The 21390-nt window shown below is 39.5% G+C and overlaps 1 protein-coding gene across 15 annotated transcripts in view; it reads left to right on the top strand.

Moving 5' to 3' along the window:
• Positions 1-21390, top strand: part of USP54 (ubiquitin specific peptidase 54) — a 118997-nt gene that overhangs the window by 77438 nt on the left and 20169 nt on the right. For 9 of the 15 annotated variants that reach the window (XM_070432980.1, XM_070432982.1, XM_070432985.1 and 6 more), the window contains 10 exons: positions 142-291; positions 2256-2424; positions 3994-4164; positions 7319-7450; positions 7615-7995; positions 8412-8643; positions 14329-14453; positions 16577-16744; positions 19168-19287; positions 20218-20413. In XM_070432980.1, coding sequence (XP_070289081.1) covers positions 142-291; positions 2256-2424; positions 3994-4164; positions 7319-7450; positions 7615-7995; positions 8412-8643; positions 14329-14453; positions 16577-16744; positions 19168-19287; positions 20218-20413 — 1844 coding nt within the window. The remainder of the gene's footprint in view (positions 1-141; positions 292-2255; positions 2425-3993; positions 4165-7318; positions 7451-7614; positions 7996-8411; positions 8644-14328; positions 14454-16576; positions 16745-19167; positions 19288-20217; positions 20414-21390) is intronic. The other 6 variants (XM_070432989.1, XM_070432987.1, XM_070432994.1 and 3 more) reach the window with 6 other exon arrangements.

Raw genomic sequence — 21390 nt, 5'->3', positions numbered from 1 at the left:
GATGACTAATTGGATCAGCAAAAAATCTTATACTGATGGGCAGAGAAGCAAGTCAGTATCTTAAGAAATGATGGAGTCAGTCTGCTGGCAGATGTGAGAGGGTTATGTCACTGCTCTTTCCTTTCTCTTCTTTCCCTGCAGCTATTTTTCAGAGTGACAGATGACCGGGCCAAGCAGTCTGAACTGTACTTAGTAGGAATGATCTGTTACTACGGCAAACATTATTCTACATTCTTTTTCCAAACAAAGATCCGCAAATGGATGTATTTTGATGATGCTCATGTCAAGGAGGTAGGAATATTCACGCCCTGCTTAAAGTGTTTGGTGACTGCAACAAAAAAACTAAGGATAATTATTTATCTTCAATGTTTATTTTCATAATTTTAATGTCTATCACTTATCTATTGGACTTATGAGAGTATTAGTCTTGTCTTCCCCAATAATGGCAAGTTCCTCAAGGACAGGATGAATATATCTTCTGTTATTGTCTCTAAATGCCTTCACATGGCATTCAGCACAGTTAACATTTATATTGACAAATTATTTTTTAAAATGTGTTAATTAATTGATTTGAGCAACAACAGTCTAGTAAATCAGATTAGATTATAAGGATAGCAGCAAGTTCAGAATTCCAAATTTTGGAATTATTAGTGGGTAATACTTTATCTCAGGCTGCTATAAAATAGTATCTGATTGTTAGCTCCCTGAAGTACCCTATCACCAATTAACATGATTTTGAGATAGCATAGAAAAAATGGGGCTATGATAATATTTAAAGCTGGAAACTTGGTACTCTCTAAACCAGTGATGGTGAACCTTTTGAGCTCAGCGTGTCAGCATTTTGAAAAACCCTAACTTAACTCTGGTGCCATGTCACGTATAGAAAGTTTTTGATATTTGCAACCATAGTAAAACAAAGACTTATATTTTTGATATTTATTTTATATATTTAAATGCCATTTAACAAAGAAAAATCAACCAAAAAAATAAGTTCGTGTGTCACCTCTGACACACATGTCATAGGTTTGCCATCACTGCTCTAAACCACAGAGTCCGGATGAAATAGTTTAGGTGATTTGCATGAGTTAGAAAGACAGTTGTGATTAGGTCAGCAGTTAGGAGACTACTTAAACATTCTACACTAATCCATGGACCTTAAGCAGCATCTTCCACAAATAGTAGTCTTTGTCAAATTCTCCTTTTCATCTCTTTTTTGCTGTTGTCATTTCGGGCAGCATATAAATTCTTTGAGCTTTAAGTTTTGTTTATTTTATTTTATTGATTTTGAGAGAGAGAGAGAGAGAGAGAAACATTGATGTGAGAGAGAAATATTGGTGTGAGAGAGAAATATTGATGTGAGAGTGAAACATCAATCAGCTCCCTCCCCCTGACTGGGATCAAATTTATACGGGATGACACTTGGACCTTACAAGCCAGAGTTAGGATTTTTATTTGAATAATGCTACATGCCTTATAAGATCTTCTATAAGAAGCATATAAATGTTTTAGTTAAAATAATGATAACCCAGTTATAAATTTACTAAACATCTATTATAAATCGGACTATGATAGTTATCTGACTCCAAGAATACACCTAACATTGTTATTAGTTTAAGCTTGAGAGACGGTGACTTTGAGGATTTGACTGGGTTGTTATTTCCGTGGCTATTCAGGTACTTTTCCCACTGCCATGGCAGCATTGAATCCAGCACAAAGCTAAGGCAGAGAGGTCCAGATGTCTGTTCTAAGCAGTTTGACGTTTTATGTCCTGCCATGTGTGAACTCTGACACAGAATGTCATATTCTAAGGCAGCCTGTGAAAGGGTTTCTGTCTGTTCTTTAGCTTCCTAAAAGTGATTTTAATATTTAGGAGAAATTTTAGAAAAGCAAATTTCAAGAAAGGGCTTTGACTTGATGTCTGTGAAAAGGAAAAGATCACCAAGGCAGCTGATGTCCCCTCACATAGCAAATTCACCTTTGAGAACTGTTATTCATATTTCACAACTGAATTGATGTTTCATGAGAATAAAAGTAATTTTATTCATCATTCCTGTCTTTTATAGGGTTTTAATGCTTTCTAAAAGGATTTAACAAAAAAAATTATTAAGTGTAGCGATAAGATCTCTGTTGGTCTCTTTACCTGATTCTTGTCTTTTCATCTTTTATTTTCTTTAGAGAAACAGAACAGGAAGTTATGTTTTGAATTGTTGGTATGAATTATAATTGTTATGTCCTTCTGATTGTTTTTGGTTCAGATTGGGCCCAAATGGAAGGATGTGGTAACCAAATGCATCAAGGGGCATTACCAGCCTTTGCTGCTGCTTTATGCAGACCCGCAGGGCACCCCAGTGTCCACCCAGGACCTGCCTCCCCAAGTTGAATTCCAGTCATACAGTAGGATGTGCTACGATAGTGAAGATTCAGGTGAGAAGCCCAGCTCTTACCTCCCCCTTTCTCTCTCCAATGTGATCATTGCATATTTGGGACTCTTGATCATGAGCCTAGCACATAACCAGCTGGGAGAAAGAGGACCCATTAGAGCAGCGGTTCTCAACCTGTGGGTCGAGACCCCTTTGGGGGTCAAACGACTCTTTCACAGGGGTCGCCTAAATACGTCCTGCATATCAGATATTTACATTACGATTCATAACAGTAGCAACATTACAGTTATGAAGTAGCAACGAAAGTAATTTTATGGTTGGGGGTCACCACAACATGAGGAACTATATTAAAGGGTCACGGCATTCGGAAGGTTGAGAACCACTGCATTAGAGAAAAGAGGAAATGCCAACTCATGCTGAAGCCCAACTTGCTCCAGGCTTTGTTTCCTTCAGCCTCCAAGAATGCGTTGCCTGTATTCAGTGCAGCCCCAGTTCAAAAGTTCAAGGGAAATTATGTTGATTGAGACTGGTAATAAATTTGTGAGGGAAACCTCAGCATTTAACCTTATAATATCGGTAAAGATGACAGATTTTTACTAGCAACTTAACAGTGACTTAAGTGAGTTAAGACCAAGAGAAATGATATGTTACTACAAAGGTAGTCATATTGTTAGGGATAAGAGATTTTTGTTTTAAAATGCCAAGTGCTGTAGTGATATTCTTCAGCTTATGAATCAGTTGTTTACTTCGAATTCAGTTGTTTGGAACCCAAATTATATTTTTCTGTAGAAATAATTTGCCACTTGATGGTTAGTCTCAGGTTAGCCCACAGAGGCTCATAATACATTAGAAATATAGCCCTAGTGGTTTTGGTTTGATTTCTTAAAAGGAGGAAAAAGAAATGTTCTTTCTCATTTCTATTTTTAGGGCTGGCCCTAAGTATAATTTTGAAAGAGAAGACATTTGTCTTTGGATTCTCTTTCCTTCCCTTTTGTATCTCCATCCTGGTTGGTAACTGGTGTTCTTCCCACCTTTGTAACCCTACCCAAACTTGCTCTACTTCTCTCTTCAATCAAACACCAATTTCCACTACTTATCTTAGCTAGGTGTTTAGAGAAATGTAGTCTAATTCACACTAAAGTATAAATAACAGCCCTATATACTTCTCAGAGATATTAAAAATGCTTATAATGTCAATTAAAAAAATTTAAGTGACATTTCTGACAGTATAGGAGAAAACTTAGAGGATAGTGGTTATATATGCCAGGTCAGCCTGGGACTCTTTATCTAAGTAGATTTTATTTTTCACACCTTTTTCCTTTCTTCCACTTTTCCCCCCCATAGGTTTTCTAAAAGCCCCAAAGTTTTTCACAGTGGCAGGCAAAGTGAGGGCTTCAGCAAGGTAGGGGCAGGAGTGGGAAGAATTGTTTGTGTGTCTGGGTTATCTGGAAGTTGGGTGTTGGGAAGAATGGCTCTGGTATATCCTTTTCATGTTCCATCTAGGACTTTCTTGCCTTATGGATCTTTGTTGCCATCCAGCTCTTTGCCCCCTCTCTACCACTGTCCTTCTCTCTTTCCTCACTTTTGCCTATGTGTCTCCTCCTTCTCTCAGGGAGGGAGCCCTCCATCTCAAGTGATACTCGAACAGATTCCTCAACGGAGAGCTATCCCTACAAACACTCCCACCATGAGTCTGTGGTCAGTCACTTCTCTTCTGAGTCTCAGGGGACAGTCATCTATAATGTGGAGAATGATTCCACGTCTCAGAGCAGTCGGGACACAGGTAGGGACTTATGCAGTGGGTCCTGCTTGTTCCTGCTTAGAGTGTATCCAAGAAAAAGAAACTGGGGCAAGTCAGAAATGTTTGTCATGCAAAGGGAGGAAGGCACAGAACATGGGTAATTGAGTGGGATCGAAAGAAGCAACACAGTTCTGAATAAATGATGATGTTCCATTGCATATATTCCTGTCAACAGCAGCATATCAGTAAGGACCATTGTAATGTGATTATTGATGTGATTGTTTATTCTGAAATCTGCTTTTCTCCTGCTATGCTCTTAATCCCCACCCTCCTAATAATGCTCCATTAAATTATTGTGGTCTTGTACCTCATAAGGTTCTCATGCCAGGCTTTGTCCCAAGTTAAGGGCTTTGAGCGGAGGGGCGTGTTATAGGCAGGGGTACCTGCTTATCACTTGCTAGGCTTCCTGAAGAACAGAGACACAAAAGAATGAAAACTTGCTTTTTGTTGTTGTGAGTTCCATGCATAGAACATTTTTAAATTTTTTTGTTTATGGAGAGTGTGCCAGTGTCAGTGGAAAAAATCAATACAGGGCATAAAAGGAAGAACAGTGAATAATTGACTGCTGAGATGAAAGGGTATGCCCTAACCGGTTTGGCTCAGTGGATAGAGCATAAGCCTACGGACTCAAGGGTCCCAGGTTCGATTCTGGTCAAGGGCATGTACCTTGGTTGCGGGCACATCCCCAGTGGGGAATGTGCAGGAGGCAGCTGATCGATGTTTCTCTCTCATCGATGTTTCTAACTCTCTATCCCTCTCCCTTCCTCTCTGTAAAAAAGCAATAAAATATATTTAAAAAAAAAAGAAAGAAAGAAAGGGTAATCACTCAAGGCTTAGAGAACAATGCCCATACTTTTAGAAACTTGGGGATTAGTGAGCTCATGGCTTCAGATTGGGGTTATATTTTGTGCATGGCCTTTAAAAAAAATAGAGAATTTCAAATATATTCAGAAGTATATCAAATAGCATACTACTCCTCCACATACCCATCACCTGTTTTCAATAATTATAACTCATGTCCAATCTAGTTTTATCTGTACCTCTACCCACTTCCCCCACTCCCAGACATGTCACTTTTTTCAGAAATATTTTAGTATGTATCTCTAAAATATAAGAAATAATTTTTAAACATACCATTAGCACAGTTAAAAATATTAACAATTCCTTTAAACCCTAAATAATCAATAAGTATTTAAATATCAAATTTTCTTTTAAATATCATAATTTTTTAATGGTTTATTTGTTTGCTTGACTCAGAATTGAAATCAGATCTACACATTGCAATGGATTGATAAGTCTTTTGAATTTCTTTTACTCTGTAGGTTTCTCCTCTGTTTTTTCCTTGCAATTTATTGTTGAAGAAGTAGGCAGTTTGTCCTATAGATTCTGCAATCTAAATTTTGTTGATTATGTTCCTGTGGTAAACTTTAGCATGTTTCTTTGTGCTCTGTGATTTTTGTAAGTTGGTAGTTGGACCTAGAGCAATGATGGCGAACCTATGACACGCGTGTCAGAGGTGACACGCGAACTCATTTTTTTGGTTGATTTTTCTTTGTTAAATGGCATTTAAATATATAAAATAAATATCAAAAATATAAGTCTTTGTTTTACTATGGTTGCAAATATAAAAAAATTTCTATATGTGACACGGCACCAGAGTTAAGTTAGGGTTTTTCAAAATGCTGACACGCCGAGCTCAAAAGGTTTGCCATCACTGACCTAGAGGTTTGTTCAGATTCATGTTGAATATTTTCAATGATATTGCACAAATGACTACTTCAAAGTGTGATATATTTTCTTTTTTTAATCTTCACCCGAGGGTTTGTTTATTAATTTTTAGAGAAAGAGGAAGGGAGAGAGAGAAAGAGAGAGACATCAATTGGTTTCCTCCCGTATGCACCCTGACCGGGATTGAACCTGCATCGTAGGTAATGTGCCCTGACCGGGATTTGAACCTGCACCCTTTTGGTGCATGGGATGACACTCTAACCAACTGAGCCATCCAGCCAGGGCAATGTGATATTTTTAAAACCATATTTCTGAAACTGTGAACCATGGAGGAATTAAGACACAGGATAAATAAAGCATATTTTCCAGGAGAATCAGGTTTATGTTAAGGTTTGTAAATGGCTGAGGGTAGGGGAACATATCCCCATTGGTTTAGTATTTGTAGTTCTAGTAGCTCCAAGTGATTTCCTTATTTCTTAAATCCTTCTTATGGGTCCAGAGGTAGCAAGGGATCAGATAAAAGCAATAAAAGATTGCACTGGAAAATATAGCCATATAATTATATTGCTGATACCTGAATAAATAATTGTTCTAAGTCTGTCTTCCAATTAAGTTCAGTTGCTTAATTCACCTCTGGCCTCCAGCAGCTTACATGATTATATCCTTTATAATCTGACCTTTGCTGTTGTCAAATCACCCTCGTACATTCACATACACTGGGCATGAAGTAAGGCAAGTTCCATAAAAAGCCCAGACCTCCTGGGTTTCCCAGCAATTAGTGTTGAGGAACTATGAAGTATAATCTCTGGGTTTTGCCAATTTTGGTGAAGCTTGGTTGGGGTTGAGAATGAAAATTATTCAAAGTTCAAATGTTCTTTTAAATGACTCACATTTAAGGAAGGTATGGAACTGGGTCTTAAAGCCATACACAGTCAGAGCTCTTATGAGCAGAGGCTGAAACACCTGGGATAATACCAGATATAATAAAAATTAGACTTGATATGTGTTGCTAAATAAGTAAAAGGAAAGCTCTGCGTTCTACTTATGAGAGTGAAAATATATCGGTACATGACATTTTTATGCAATCTTTAAAACTTTCACCTTTTAATAAGTATCAAGTAATAGACCCCTCAGGTTACTGGGAACATTTATGAGTGGGATTGAGACTGGTAATTGCTCAGGAAACTTGTAAATTTGGAAGCTCCCATTAACTACTTGAGCTTCTTTGCATTTATCTGTTGAGAGATTCCTGCTACACTTAAATCAGGTAGCCATGGCCCTTTCAGCTTTCAGCCATGGGTACACTAAATTTGTGCCACTGCCATGAATCCCAAAGGGAGACTAGTTTCTCAAGAGGATGGAGGTCAGTCTCAGATACCAGCTTACCCCCATTTTCTTGTTCTTTTAGGGCACCTGACTGATAGTGAATGTAATCAGAAACTCACATCCAAGAAAGGGTCGCTGATAGAGCGCAAGAGGAGCTCTGGCCGGCTTAGGAGGAAAGGCGATGAGCCACAGGCCTCAGGCTACCACAGTGAAGGCAAGCCACTCTGCATTGCTTCTCTCCTAAATCCAAACTTGTCACACTCCAGACCATGGCTTCTCTTTTCTGCTCAAAGGGCTTTCCTTGCTTTCTTAACTTTGGGATCTGGTATCCATGAGCACTTTAAACATTTATATTTGTTTCATTCTTTGTGTTTTTAGGAGAAACATTGAAAGAGAAGCAGGCTCCTAGGAATGCCTCTAAACCATCCAGCAGCACCAACAGACTAAGGGATTTTAAAGAGACAGTCAGCAATATGATCCATAACAGACCATCCCTGGCTTCTCAGACCAACCTAGGGTCTCCCTGTGGGGGGAAAGGAGGAGACCAGATGGACAGAAAACCTCCCAAGAACCTGCTTTTACACTCTCATGACTGGGAAGTAGAGAGTACTAGCAGTGAGTCAAAATCCAGTTCTTCTAGCAAGTATCGTCCAACATGGAGACCCAAACGGGAGTCTCTGAATATTGACAGTATTTTTAGTAAAGACAAAAGGAAGCATTGTGGCTATACTCAGCTCAGCCCATTTTCTGAGGATTCAGGTGAGGAGATAATTAGGGAAGAACTGGGCTTTTGAATAAAGTTTATTTATGTACTAGAGGCCTGATGCACGAAATTCATGCAAGAGCAGGCCTTCCTTCCCCCAGCTGCCAGCACTGGCTTCCCTCTGGCACCTGGGACCCGGGCTTCCCTCACAGCCCTGGCTTCATCCAGAAGGACAGAAGAACATCCTGAAGGACGTGTGGTCTAATTAGCATATTATGCTTTTATTAGTATAGATTAAAAAAACCTGGGTTTTCTGGTAGACTTGACAAGGTCCATTTTCACCCCATTGTTGGGTCTTTGGGGGATATAATTTTAGTAAATGAATAGCTGGAGGGAAGTGTTAGTCATGTCTTCATTTGAAGCAGATGCTAACTCTATCTCCTTTTTCATACTTGTGCTTTGATCGGGATAGCGAAAGAATTTACACCAGATGACCTAAGCAAGCCACCTGCTTACGACCTTAAAACTGGTGGACCAAGCCCCCAATACAAGCCTTGGGGCCCAGCACGGCCAGGCTCTTACCTTTTAGAGCAGCACCCTCGACTAATCCAGCGAATGGAATCTGGCTATGAGAGCAGTGAGAGGAACAGCAGCAGCCCTGTCAGCCTGGATGCAGCCCTGCCTGAGAGCTCCGGTGTCTGCAGGTATTGTTTGACCTTTGAATAGCGGCATTGTCCCTAGTAGCAGTATGAGCCACCAAGAGGCTTATCAACTCCGGCAAGTAGAGGGGGCATTTTATTACCATCTTGTGGGCAAGCAAAGTATTGTGCTCTGTCAACCTTCTATGACAACAGCCCCCTCTGCTGGGAGAAAGAGCAATGGCATTTGAGAAAGGAGAGAGGAGAGACTACTTTATTTTTATTGTTGACTCTATTTTTTTTTTTTTTTTTTTTTTTTTTTTTTTTTAAATATATTTTATTGATTTTTTACAGAGAGGAAGGGAGAGAGATAGAGAGTTAGAAACATCGATGAGAGAGAAACATCGACCAGCTGCCTCCTGCACATCTCCTACTGGGGATGTGCCCGCAACCCAGGTACATGCCCTTGACCGGAATCAAACCTGGGACCTTTCAGTCCGCAGGCCGACGCTCTATCCACTGAGCCAAACCGGTTTCGGCAATTGTTGACTCTATTACAGATGTCCCTCATTTCTCCCTTCCTCCCCCCTCAACTTTGCCTCTCTTTACCCTACTCCCGCCCCACTAGGCCTTCACCCCATTATTGTCTGTGTCCAGGGGCTATCAGGGTTGATCTCTTCCTGCACTTCCCACTTTCCTCCCCTCTGAGATCTGTTAGTCTGTTCCTTTTATTCATTAGCTTCTAGTCCCTATTTTGTCAGTTTATTTTGTTCTTTAGATTCCACATATAAGTGAGATCATGTGATACTAGTCTTTCTCTGAATGGCGTATTTCGCTTAACATAATAATCTCCAGGTCCATCTATGCTGTCTCAAAGTGTAAGAGTTCCTCCTTTTTTACAGCCACGGCACTTGGGCTGTTTCCAGATCGTGGCTATTGTAAATAATGCTTCTATGAACATAGGGGTGCATATATTCTTTCTGATTGGTGTTTTGGGATTCTTAGGATATATACCCAGAAGTAGGATTGCTGGGTCAAAAGGCAGTTTCATTTTTAATTTTTTGAGGAAACTCCAAACTGTTTTCCACAGTGGCTGCACCAGTCTGCATTCCCACCAGCAGTGCAGAAGGGTTCCCTTTTCTCCACATCCTCGCCAGCACTTGTTGTTTGTTGATTTATTGATAGTTGCCATTTTGACCAGTGTGCGGTGATGCTTCATTGTAGTTTTTATTTGCATCTCTCTGATGATTAGTGACCTTGAGCATTTTTTCATATGTCTATTGCCCATCTGTATGTCCTCTTTGGAGAAGTGTCTATTCAGGTACTTTGCCCATTTTTTAGTAGGATTGCGTGATGAGATATATAAGTTCTTTATATATTTTGAAGATTAACCCCTTATCTGATGAATATGTTCTCTCATATGGTGGGTTCCCTTTTTGTTTTGTTGATGATTTCTTTTGCTGTGAAGAAGCTTTTTAGTCTGATGTAGTCCAATTTGTTTATTTTTTTCTTGTGTTTCCCTTTTTCTTGGAGACATATCGGCAAAAATATTACTCCGTGAGATTTTACTGCCTATGTTTTCTTCTAGGATTTTTATGGTTTCATGACTTACATTTAGGTCTTGTATCATTTTGAGTTTATTCTGGTATATGGTATAAATTGTTGGTCTAGTTCAGCCGTGGGCAAACTACGGCCCGTTTGAAATGAATAAAACTAAAAAAAAAAAAAAAAAAGACCGTACCCTTTTATGTAATGATGTTTACTTTGAATTTATATTAGTTCACACAAACACTCCATCCATGCTTTTGTTCCGGCCCTCCAGTCCAGTTTAAGAACCCATTGTGGCCCTCGAGTCAAAAAGTTTGCCCACCCCTGGTCTAGTTACATTTTTTGCATATACCTGTCCAATTTTCCCAGCACCATTATTGAAGAGACTATTTTTACTCCATTGTATGCTCTTGCCTCCTTTGTCAAATATTAATTGACCATAAAGGCATGGGTTTAGTTATAGGCTCTCTGTTCTGTTCCATTGATCTATATGCCTGTTCTTATGCCAGTACCAGGCTGTTTTGATTACATTGGCTTTGTAGTATAGTGTAATATTGGGTATTGTGATCCCTCCAACTTTGTTCTTCTCTCTCAAGAATGCTGAGGCTAGCCCTAACCAGTTTGGCTCAGTGGATAGAGCGTCGGCCTGTGGACTGAGGGGTCCCAGGTTCGATTCTGGTCAAGGGCATGTGCCTTGGTTGCAGGCACATCCCCAGTGGGGAGTGTACAGGAGGCAGCTGAATCGATGTTTCTCTCTCATCGATGTTTCTGGCTCTCCGTCCCTCTCCCTTCCTCTCTGTAAAAAATCAAATATATATATATATATATTTTAAAAAGAATGCTGAGGCTATTCGGGGTATTTTTTGTTCCATATAAATTTTTGGAGTGTTTGTTCTAGATCTGTGAAATATACCATTGGTATTTTAATAGGGATTGCTTGAATCTATAGATTACTTTGGGTAGCATGGACATTTTAATGATGTTGATTCTTCCAATCCATGAAAACAGTATATGAGTCCACTTGTTTATATCTTCCTCTATTTCTTTTTTTAGTGACCTATAATTTTCCGAGTACAGGTCTTTTACCTCCTTGGTTAAGTTTATTCCTGGGTGTACCTTATTTTCATTGTTGTTGCAATGGTAATTGGATTGTTTTCTTGGTTTCTCTTTCTGAGAATTCATTATTGGTGTATAAAATGCTACCGATTTCTGAATATTAATTTTGTACCCTGATACTTTGGCAAATTTATTAAATGTAGTAGTTTTTTGGTGGAGTCTTTATGGTTTTCTATGTATAATATCATGTCATCTATGAATAATGACAGTTCTACTTCCTCCTTTCCAATTTGGATGTGTTTTATTTTTTCTTCTTGTCTGATCACTATGGCTAGGACTTCCAGCACTATGTTGCATAAGAGTGGAGAAAGCAAATATCCCTGTTTTGTTCCTGAGCTTAAGAGAAACACTTTTAGTTTTAGCCCATTGAGTATGATGTTGGCTGTAGGTTTTTCATATATGATTTTTATTATATTGAAGTATGATCCCTCTATTCCCACCTTGCTGAGAGTTTTTAACAAAAACAGGTGCTGGATTCTGTCAAATGCTTCTTTTCTGTGTCTATAGATATGATCATGTGATTTTTATCCTTCATTTTATGTATGTGATGTATCAAATTTATTGATTTGTGATTTGATTACATCCCCAGCATAAATCCCACTTGGTCCCATTGTGTAATCTTTTTAATGTGTTGCTAGATCTGATTTGCTAATATTTTGTTGAGGATTTTAGCATTTATGTTCATCAGGGATATTGGCCTATAATTTCTTTCTGTGTAGTATCTTTGTCTGGTTTTGGAATTAGGATAATGCTGGCTTCGTAAAAAGAGTTTAGAAGTCTTCCTTCCTCTCTAATTTTTTGGAATACTTTGAGAAGGATAGGGGTTAGGTCTTCTTTGACTGTTTGGTAAAAATCACCTGTGAAGCCATCTGGTCCAGGACTTTTGTTTGCTGGGAGTTTTTTTATTTTATTATTATTGCTTCAATTTCATTAGTTGTTATCAGTCCATTCAGGTTTTCTAATTCTTCCTGATTCAGTTTTGGAAGAGTGTATGCTTCTAGGAATTTGTCCATTTCACCCAGACTGTCCAATTATTGGCATATAGTTGCTCATAGTATTTTCTTACAATCCTTTGTATTTCTATGATGTCAGTTGTTACTTTACCTCTTTCATTTCTGATTTTATTTGGGTCCTCTCTCTTTATTACTTAATGAGTCTGGCTAACAGTTCATCATCTTGTTTATCTTTTCAAAGAACCAGCTCTTGGTTTTGTTGATCTTTTGTATTGTTGGTTTTTTTTTTTTTTAGTCTCTATGTCATTTATTTCCGCTCTAATCTTATTTTCTTCCTTCTACTTACTCTGAGCTTTTCTCGTATTTTTTTTCTAGTTCTTTTAGTTGTAGGGTTAGATTGTTTACTTGAGATTTTTCTTGTTTTTTAAGATAGGCCTGTATTGCTATGAACTTCCCTCTCAGGACTGCTTTCACTGTATCCCATAGATTTTGGTTTGTTGTGTGTTTGTTTTCATTTGTTTCCAGGAAGTTTTTTATTTCTTCTTTGATCTTATTGGTAACCCATTCATTGTTTAATAATGTACTATTTCGTCTCCATGTGTTTGAATATTTTTGAGTTTCTTTTATTGTAATTGATGTCTAGTTTCATGCCACTGTTATCCAAGAAGATGCTTGATATGATTTCAATCCTTTTGAATTCGTTAAGACTTACTTTGTGACCTAAGGTATCGTAGGAGAGACAACTTTTAAAGTATTATGTATAAAATAATTGTTTAGTAAATAATTTTTAATAAAAAAATGGATTAGTGAATCAAAACTTATAGAGTCCTAAGATCAGAGATAAAACCCAATTGTTACTTATTCTTGTCTTTCATTTTAGGATAGGTTCTTGCTTTTGGGGGACCCTGTGTTTTATAAAGCCAATGATAATCATAATTACATAAGGTAACAATGACAATTTAATATTGCTCATTGGCTGGGTAGCTCAGTTGGTTAGAGCATCGTCCTGATATGCCAGGGTTGCAAGTTCAGTCCCCACTCAGGGCAAATACAAGTATCAACCAATAAATGCACAACTCTCTCTAAAAATCAATAAATAAAAACAAATAATGCCCTTGCATCTTGTCCATAGGACCCAGTTTGCTTTATAAATTTCAGCTCTCCATATATTGTTTTTACTGAGTTGTCACAGAGGCAAGTTTCCTAACAGTACAACTTTGAAAGGAGTGATTATATCTTCTGCAAGGGTGATAACCACATCCTCATACTTTCCCACTGCTCTTCTCTGTCCACTGGACCCTGTTCAGTTTTTTTTAATATATACATATATATTAGTGACTCATTGTGCGAAATCGCGCAAGACCCAGACCTGCAGGAAATCACGCGCGAGACCCAGGACCCCAGACACCCGCAGCGCTGCGAGACCCAGAGTCAAATTTCCGCCCACCCACTCACTCCTTGCTGTGCACGTAGCCTCACCCACCCGAACGTGCCTCACCGCGCATGCAGCCTCCTGTTGACCCGTCATTGGTCATTATGGCATTAGGGCCACTGGGTTTTTATTATATATATATAATATATATATATATACACACACACATATATATTTATATATATTTTTAAAATACATGTTTATTGATTTCAAAGAAGAAGACAGAGGGATAGAGAGATAGAAACATCAATGATGAGAGAGAATCATTGATTAGTTGCCTCCTGCATGCTCCACACTGGGGATCAAACCCACAATCCGGGCATATGCACTGACCAGGAATTGAACTACAATCTCCTGGTTCATAGGTCAATGCCCAACCACTGAGTCACACCAGCTAGGCGGACCTTTTTCAGTTTTACTCATGAGAATATGTTACAAAGGAATAAGAAAGAAGAAGGCAATCCATATTAGAGCATATGTTTATTAATTTATTAAATAAGGTTTGTGCTAGATGCACAAAATGTGATTGAGGTGAAATAAGATGGGGAATGAGTATTTCATTTTTTTCAGAAATAGTTTAGCAGGTACTTTAATTACACTAATTCAATAATTTGTTGGTTTTTTGAGGGAATTTTGTCCTAAGAATGTTGCTAGTTATCACTCTTCTACTGCTTTCACTAGACTCTAGTTTCTCTTTTGAAGGGATCCAAGTGCTAAGAGATCAGCTGGGTTGGCACCTTCCTGGCGTCACATCCCAAAATCTCACAGCAGTAGCATCCTGGAGGCCGACTCCAGGAGTGTCTGGACAAAGAATCAGCCCCTATCAGGTAAGCAAAAGGACAATGGATTTGGAGGACTTGATTTGTCTGCCAATTTTATTTGGGAAACAGCCTTACCTGAGAACATATGAAATTAGAGGACAGTTGCACTTTGAGTATTCCATCAGAATGTAAATGTGGAGGCATTTGAGCTGCTTTGGATGATCTATTTTTGGTTTATCACATCTTGCCTGATTGTTTCTTTCCACCTTGGAAAGACCCCTTGTGGGAGCAAGAAGGAACAGAAATTTGGTGAATGGTGTCAGTAGCATCTGCATTCTGCAGAAGAATAAGTCTAGGGCTTTCCTTGGTGTAGAGGCAGCCTCTTGGGAATGTGTTTCTTATTGTTTAGTACTATGAATTGAGATAACACAGGGGGACATGTAGACTGTGGAAAAACTGAGAAATAAGTAGGTCAAACCTACCCTTACCCCTGCCTCCATACCCTGTGCAGTACCCTTGTTCTCTTTTTCCTTCTTGAGTTGCCTTGTTTCCTCATGCTCCCTCTTCCTCAAAACAAGCTCTGAAGGAATGATGTGACTCCCTCATATTAAATATAAGTGACTGAAAATAGTTTAAAATATGCTTTCTCTAAGAGTAACTAGCATTTTAACAAGTCAAAATCTGAAGATAAGGGAATACTGGAGTTTCAGATAGAGATTTGAGGTAATCATAGGTTTTAGCTCCTTTTTACATTTCTCTCACAACACACATATACTTCTAGTGCATATTCCACTTAAGTAGAGACCCAGTCCAAATGAGGAGGAAGAAGGAGAGAGAAAGAGACATCAGTGATGAGAAAGAATCATTCATTGGCTGCCTCCTGCATGCCCCCTATTGGGGATCGAGTCTGCAACCCAGGCATGTGCCCTTGACTGGAATTGAGCCTGGGACCCTTCAGGCCAACAGGCCAACGCTCTATCCACTGAGCCAAACCAGCTAGGTCTGATCACTCTTGTAAAAAATTACATAAGTAAAATTGATCCAACGATTCAGTAACCTGCCCATTGCCTTTTCAAATTCAGGGTACCAGTGTTATGATTATGGTATATATCTCTCTACATCTTCCTCTATGCTAATATAAGTATATAATTAAGTTTATTACTACTGTTTCTTAAAAAAATAAAATGAAGTCATACTATAGCTATTAATCTGTTATTTTGATTTTTCACTAAATATAGCATGAACATCCTTTAGATCTATGAACACTGATAAAATTAAATTTTTACTACTGTGGACATTTTACAAACTCATTAAAGAGAAGGTAGAAAGTAAGGATGCGGAATTGACTTGCTCGAAGCTTCCCAATGTATCAGTGACAGCATGTGGTAGAGAATGCTCCCTAATGGTTAAGAGCATGGATTATGAATTTGACTTGCTTGACTTTAATTCAGCTCTACCATTTACCATCTGTGTTACCTTGGGCAATTATTTACCCTCTTTTTGACTTAGTTTCTTCATTCCTAAAATGTGGGCAGTAATAGTATTTACCTCATAGTTTGTTGTGAGAATTAAATGGAATACTATATGTAAAAGTGCTTAAAACTGTGCACTTTTATAGTAAATGCTCAACAAATGTTAGTTGTCATGTTACAAAACACTCAATAAGTGTTTTTTATTATTATTACTAGAGACCCGGTGCACGACATTCATGCACTGAGGGGGTGCGGCCTTAGCCCGGCCTGCGTCCTTTTGCAGTCCAGGAGCCTTGGGGGATGTCGGACTGCCGCAGAGGCAGGAAAGGCTCCCGCCACCACCGCTGCTGCACCGCTGTGCTCGCCAACTGTCACCCTGGCCTCTGGGTGAGCAACACTCCCACAGGGAGTGCACTGACCACCAGGGGTAGCTCCTGCATTGAGCATCTGCCCCCTGGTGATCAGTGCACATCATAGCGACCAGTTGTTCCGCCATTCAGTCAATTGGCATATTACCCTTTTATTATATAGGATTATTATTATTCACAGTCCAGGTTTCACACTGAATCTGATATGGAAAGCAGTATTCAAAACATGAATTTCACATGGAGCTAAGAGTTCCAAGGGAAAAGCAGTACAGTGGCTGTACCTACTGCAGAGGTTTAGTCTTGGTTATGGAAATGTGGTAACTTCTCTTCTCCCTTGCTTGCATTCCAGGTGGGGAGACACCTGCCAAAAGTGAACTGGATGAATTGCAGGAAGAGGTGGCCAGGAGGGCCCAGGAACAGGAACTTCGAAAGAAACAAGAGAAGGAATTAGAGGCAGCTAAAGGGTTTAACCCTCATCCCAGCCGCTTTATGGACTTGGATGAACTGCAGAATCAGGGTAATTGTTGTGAACATTAGATTATTGGTGGTGGGGACAGCGAGAGAGGGAAGAAAAAATATTCAAGCTCATAAATTTCCTGTCTTCATTTTATTAGCAAAGTTATATTTTATTTTAATTTCGCCATTTTCATGAGAGCTAGTTAAAATAGGAGGTAACAGGCCTCTTGATTGGAGACAGGCACTGCTTTGGGGCCCATCTATTTAAGGCTTATAGATTAGAGATAGTATATTGTTTGTGAAAAATATTTCCCATGAACATCTATAGAAGGTGTAAACAAAACTAGTCACAGTTCAGACAGCAGGAAAGGGCAGTGTGCAAGCCACACTGACCGGAGAATTCTACTTGCTGGGCAGAAACATACCTTCAGGATTTCCCACCGGGAGTTCTAGGGAAGTCAATCTACCAAACAGGTTCTAGGAACATAGAACCTGATTGCCTTCTGGTCCTCTGATGATCCATTTCCCAATCTCATATGATTTTCATGTGCTTTACTTAAATTTCTTAACTGCCCCACATCTGTCACTTTTTTCCTTCAATTGCTTTAGGATGTCACTTTGTACAAGGTCAGACTAACCTTCAAAACAGGAGTTCAAAAAAGCTGAGCTATCTATTTAGGCCCTGAAACCTATATCTCTGTTGTGTATTTTTTAATAAAATGAATTTATTATTCTCATTATTCAGAATTCCTGGATGTAACAAATTGTGCTAAACCAGCATAAAGAATAGGAGTCAGTGCTATTTTGGGTGGCTGCTTTCTGTTGATCACTTTCCTCTTTTTACTTAGAGAAGCTTCCTGGGCTAATTTGGGGGCCACTTTTCTCCTGTAATCTTGCAGTCTTTTGATTTAAGTCAATTGTTGACGTTTATTTACCAAGGCATTGTATTAATCAGTTTTAAATTCCTCATTCCTTAGCTATCCCTAAGGATAGTCTTTTCTTCCTGTTTATCCTCAAGATGTATTGCATTGGATCTCAGGTTTATGCTGCTTTTGAAAGAGGAGCCTTTCTATCTCCCTCCCTTGCCTTTTTACCTCCCTTTGTCTGTAGGGTAGTAAGTACATTAAAGTTGAGATGGAATCCCTCTGGCTATATTTCATTTTCAATTTTCCATACACTTCAGTTCAGTATCTTTTGAAAAAGCAAGAAATGGAGTGCTAAGATTCTAGAGGGTACGAATTAAAGTGTAGTACAGTGATTGGTCAACTATAGTTTCCCTATATCTCTGTAGAAAACTTTAATGGCTGTAGCCACCACTTGTTATTATAAAGGTTGAATAGAGTCAGTTGATTTCAAATAATATGAGGAATTCAGGCCTGGAGGTCGGGGGATTACGTCTCTGGAGGTGGCATAGAACCTGAATGCTAAGTTCTTCAGAGCCAACTTGCTACTTTCACCACCTTCCCATTACTCTTCAAGAGCCATGGTGAATTAGGGAGTGAACGTTAGGGGTGTGGAAGAGCCTTTCTTTCCATGTCCAACTAAAGGTAAGTGGAGGATTAAGACATTATGGGAAAAATGAGTGACATTTTGTTTTTTGTTTTTTTTTGTGAGCTTCGGGAAACTCACCACTAATCCCAATTGTAGATGAACTTTTATTACAGCTTACTATCAATCTATGGTTATTGAAGGCAAATGGGTACCTAAACTTGAGGAACCTTTTGCAGAAGTTGCCCTTACAGTACTTTCTTGCTTTTTCATCTGGCTCTGTACTTGGACTCTCCTGCACCTGCTTTGGCACGCATTCACTTTCAGGGGAGGAAGGAATATCTCATGCTCTCTGTATGGGAATGTAACTTTTGTGAGGTAGGTTTGGTGAGCAAGGACATGATAAAAGTAAATACTTAGCTGTGCTGATGAAAGATAGGTGGATGCAAACCAACAACAAAGGCAGTTCAACAGATATATTGAGGTTAGGAACTGTAGACTCTCTGTGCCCAAGAGGTGTGCTGGTCTTCCAGATGAGGGTGTTTACAAAGGACTGTGAATTGATGTAGGAATAAAGTGTTAACAGATGGCTTTTCAGAGTAGTGAAGCCACTTTTGCCTTAACACAGCAGCTGAGGTTTCTGGGAGATCTGGGGTGTTCTATACTGGTTGGCAAGATTGTGGAAAGGATGGTCAATTCAGGCATAAGAATCTACCTTCTGCTCTAGACAGTGCTTTATTCTTTCCTTGAGGTCTTGGAGTTGCAATATGTGGTGGACAATGACATACCCCCTTTCATGGCCTTGGGTAAGATGTCAGTTAAGGCAAAAATGGATGTTCTACGTGTTTCAGAGAATTCTTAATAGCAATGGACAGTTGGAATAAGGGTAGACCAAAGGCTCAGCAGCAGGGATCTCTGGGCATTGAAGGGAAACAACAGTACATAGGAAAAGTTGGAAGCAATTGTAATGAAAATGAAAAGTGCTGGCCCTTTCAGGGAGGAGTGACGGCTTTGAGAGGTCCCTGAAGGAGGCAGATTCAATATTTGAAGAGTCACTGCATCTGGAACAGAAGGGAGATTGTGCTGCAGCCTTGGCTCTCTGTAACGAAGCCATCTGTAAGTAACTCTAACCACTATGCCTATGGCACTTTTGATTAACTTCATAACAGGTATTAGTGTTGTCCCACTCAGGTGGGATAAAAGCAGCTTTTATGTCTCCTCACTCATTCTCCCAAAGTGAGAGGCCCTTTCGCTATCTTTGCCCTTCGGAGTTCTATTAGTCAGTGTGCCAGGCATTGACAGTGTGGCCTATGGATATTTACTGGAATAATCTCAGCAGGAGTCCACAGATGAATCACCCAGCCAGGCCTACCTTCTTATCCCAGGATAAGTTAGACCTCAGATGTGAGGTTGGCTTGCTCTTTCTCTAGTCACTGACTAGTGAGGTGCAGCTTATGGCAGGAAAGAAGGAATGAATTAACTGCGACTTCCCAGGCCTGTGACTTTGCACTGCATATTTGGTTCTTTATGTTTTTCCCCTGCCTTTCTGGTGTGCCGCACCATTAGGGTACAACAAGGGACTAAGGCTTAGAAATTGTATCTGGTTCGTAAGTGGGACCCACAAGAAGCTGTGTTCTGTAAAGACACAGGTAGGAGTGGGTCTTATTTCTGCTGTTGGCCTCCAGGAAGGGGGAGTTGGGAGCAGAGTGTGGAGACCAGAGTCGGACAGATCAGTTGCAAAGGACAAGAGTGGCAACCTCTAAGATGGAAGCACCGATTTACCTTCCTAATTCATTTTAGTTTAACTTTTTGTTTGTTTTTAAAATTTGAATTAACCTGTTTAGCCTCCATGGCTTCTGCGAATGTTCCTTGTAGCCAGGGCCAGCTCTGTGCCCTGACAGCATATGCATGGTCCACGCCTTACATTTCTGCTGCATCTTTTGAGTTTTACTGCATATCTTTGCTCATTTTTGGTTCAATTTTATTCTTTTTATTTTTGTTTGTATTTTGTGTTCTGTTTCTGCTATATTTTCTTTTGCATTTTAGCTAAACTAAGACTTGCCCTGCATGGTGCCAGCTCTAGCACGCACAGCAGAGCCCTAGTCGATAAGAAGTTGCAAATCAGTATTCGAAAAGCACGGAGCCTGCAGGATCGCATGCAGCAGCAGCCATCATCGCAGCAGCCGTCGCAGCCCTCAGCCTGCCTCCCCTCACAGGCAGGGGCCCTCCCTCAGCCAACAAGGTAGTGCCTGGGAACCACAACAGTTCATGTTTGCCAGGGGAGGAAGAGCCCAGGGGTGCTCCATAGCCAGAGCTCTCATTGTCTTGGCGACTACAGGGGAGAGAAGACTCCTCTGAAAAAACTTCTCTTAGGTCAGACATACAGTGAAAGCTCATCCCAGTGCTGGTTCTTTTCTTAATAGTTCCTGGAAAGATGTAGGAAATGTAGCATAATAAATAGACCATTTGTTCGTATTTCCTGTGGAGGCATTTGCCCCTGGATTTGTGTAGTAACACGATTATTAAATTTGTACATATGACAGGGGTGGGCAAACTTTTTGACTCGAGGGCCACAATGGATTCTTAAACTGGACCGGAGAGCCGGAACAAAAGCATGGATGGAGTGTTTGTGTGAACTAATATAAATTCAAAGTAAACATCATTACATAAAAGGGTACCGTCTTTTTTTTTATTTTTTTTTTAGTTTTATTCATTTCAAACGGGCCGGATCCGGCCCGCGGGCCGTAGTTTGCCCATGGCTGACATATGACATTCTTAGACATGGCAATCCAAGCTACATTTCATGTTGCAGTAGCAGCCATGTGAATTATTTTGGGATTTCAGTGGCTTATTGTCCCTCATGGAAGCAGAGAAAAGAGTCTTTCTTGCTCTGATGAAACCAGAGAGAAGTGACACGAAGATTTCCTTTGTTTTGCTTTGCTATGGTTAGGACTGGCCATTAGTGTAGTTCTCACATTTTAGCCCTTGAATTTGGCTGTTCCTCAGAATAGGTAGATTTAAGTAAAAGTAAATATTGGCTGTTAATAAACCTGAGTAGTTTTCAGAACATAAACATAATAAAAGCAGCTAGCATTTTTTGGACATCTGCCTATGCTCAGGCACTAAGCTTAAACACTTTATGTTTTATTGTATTTAATTCTCACAATAAACTTAGGATAAGGACTATTATTTAGTGATACTGTATAAATAAAGAAATCA

The sequence above is a fragment of the Myotis yumanensis genome, unplaced genomic scaffold (assembly GCF_028538775.1).
Source record: "Myotis yumanensis isolate MYYU_CA2020_CCGP unplaced genomic scaffold, mMyoYum1.0.hap1 SCAF_13, whole genome shotgun sequence".
In the NCBI taxonomy this organism is placed as follows: domain Eukaryota; kingdom Metazoa; phylum Chordata; class Mammalia; order Chiroptera; family Vespertilionidae; genus Myotis; species Myotis yumanensis.
The sequence above is the reverse complement of the archived record's forward strand: the minus strand, read 5'-3'. Positions and strand labels throughout refer to the sequence as shown.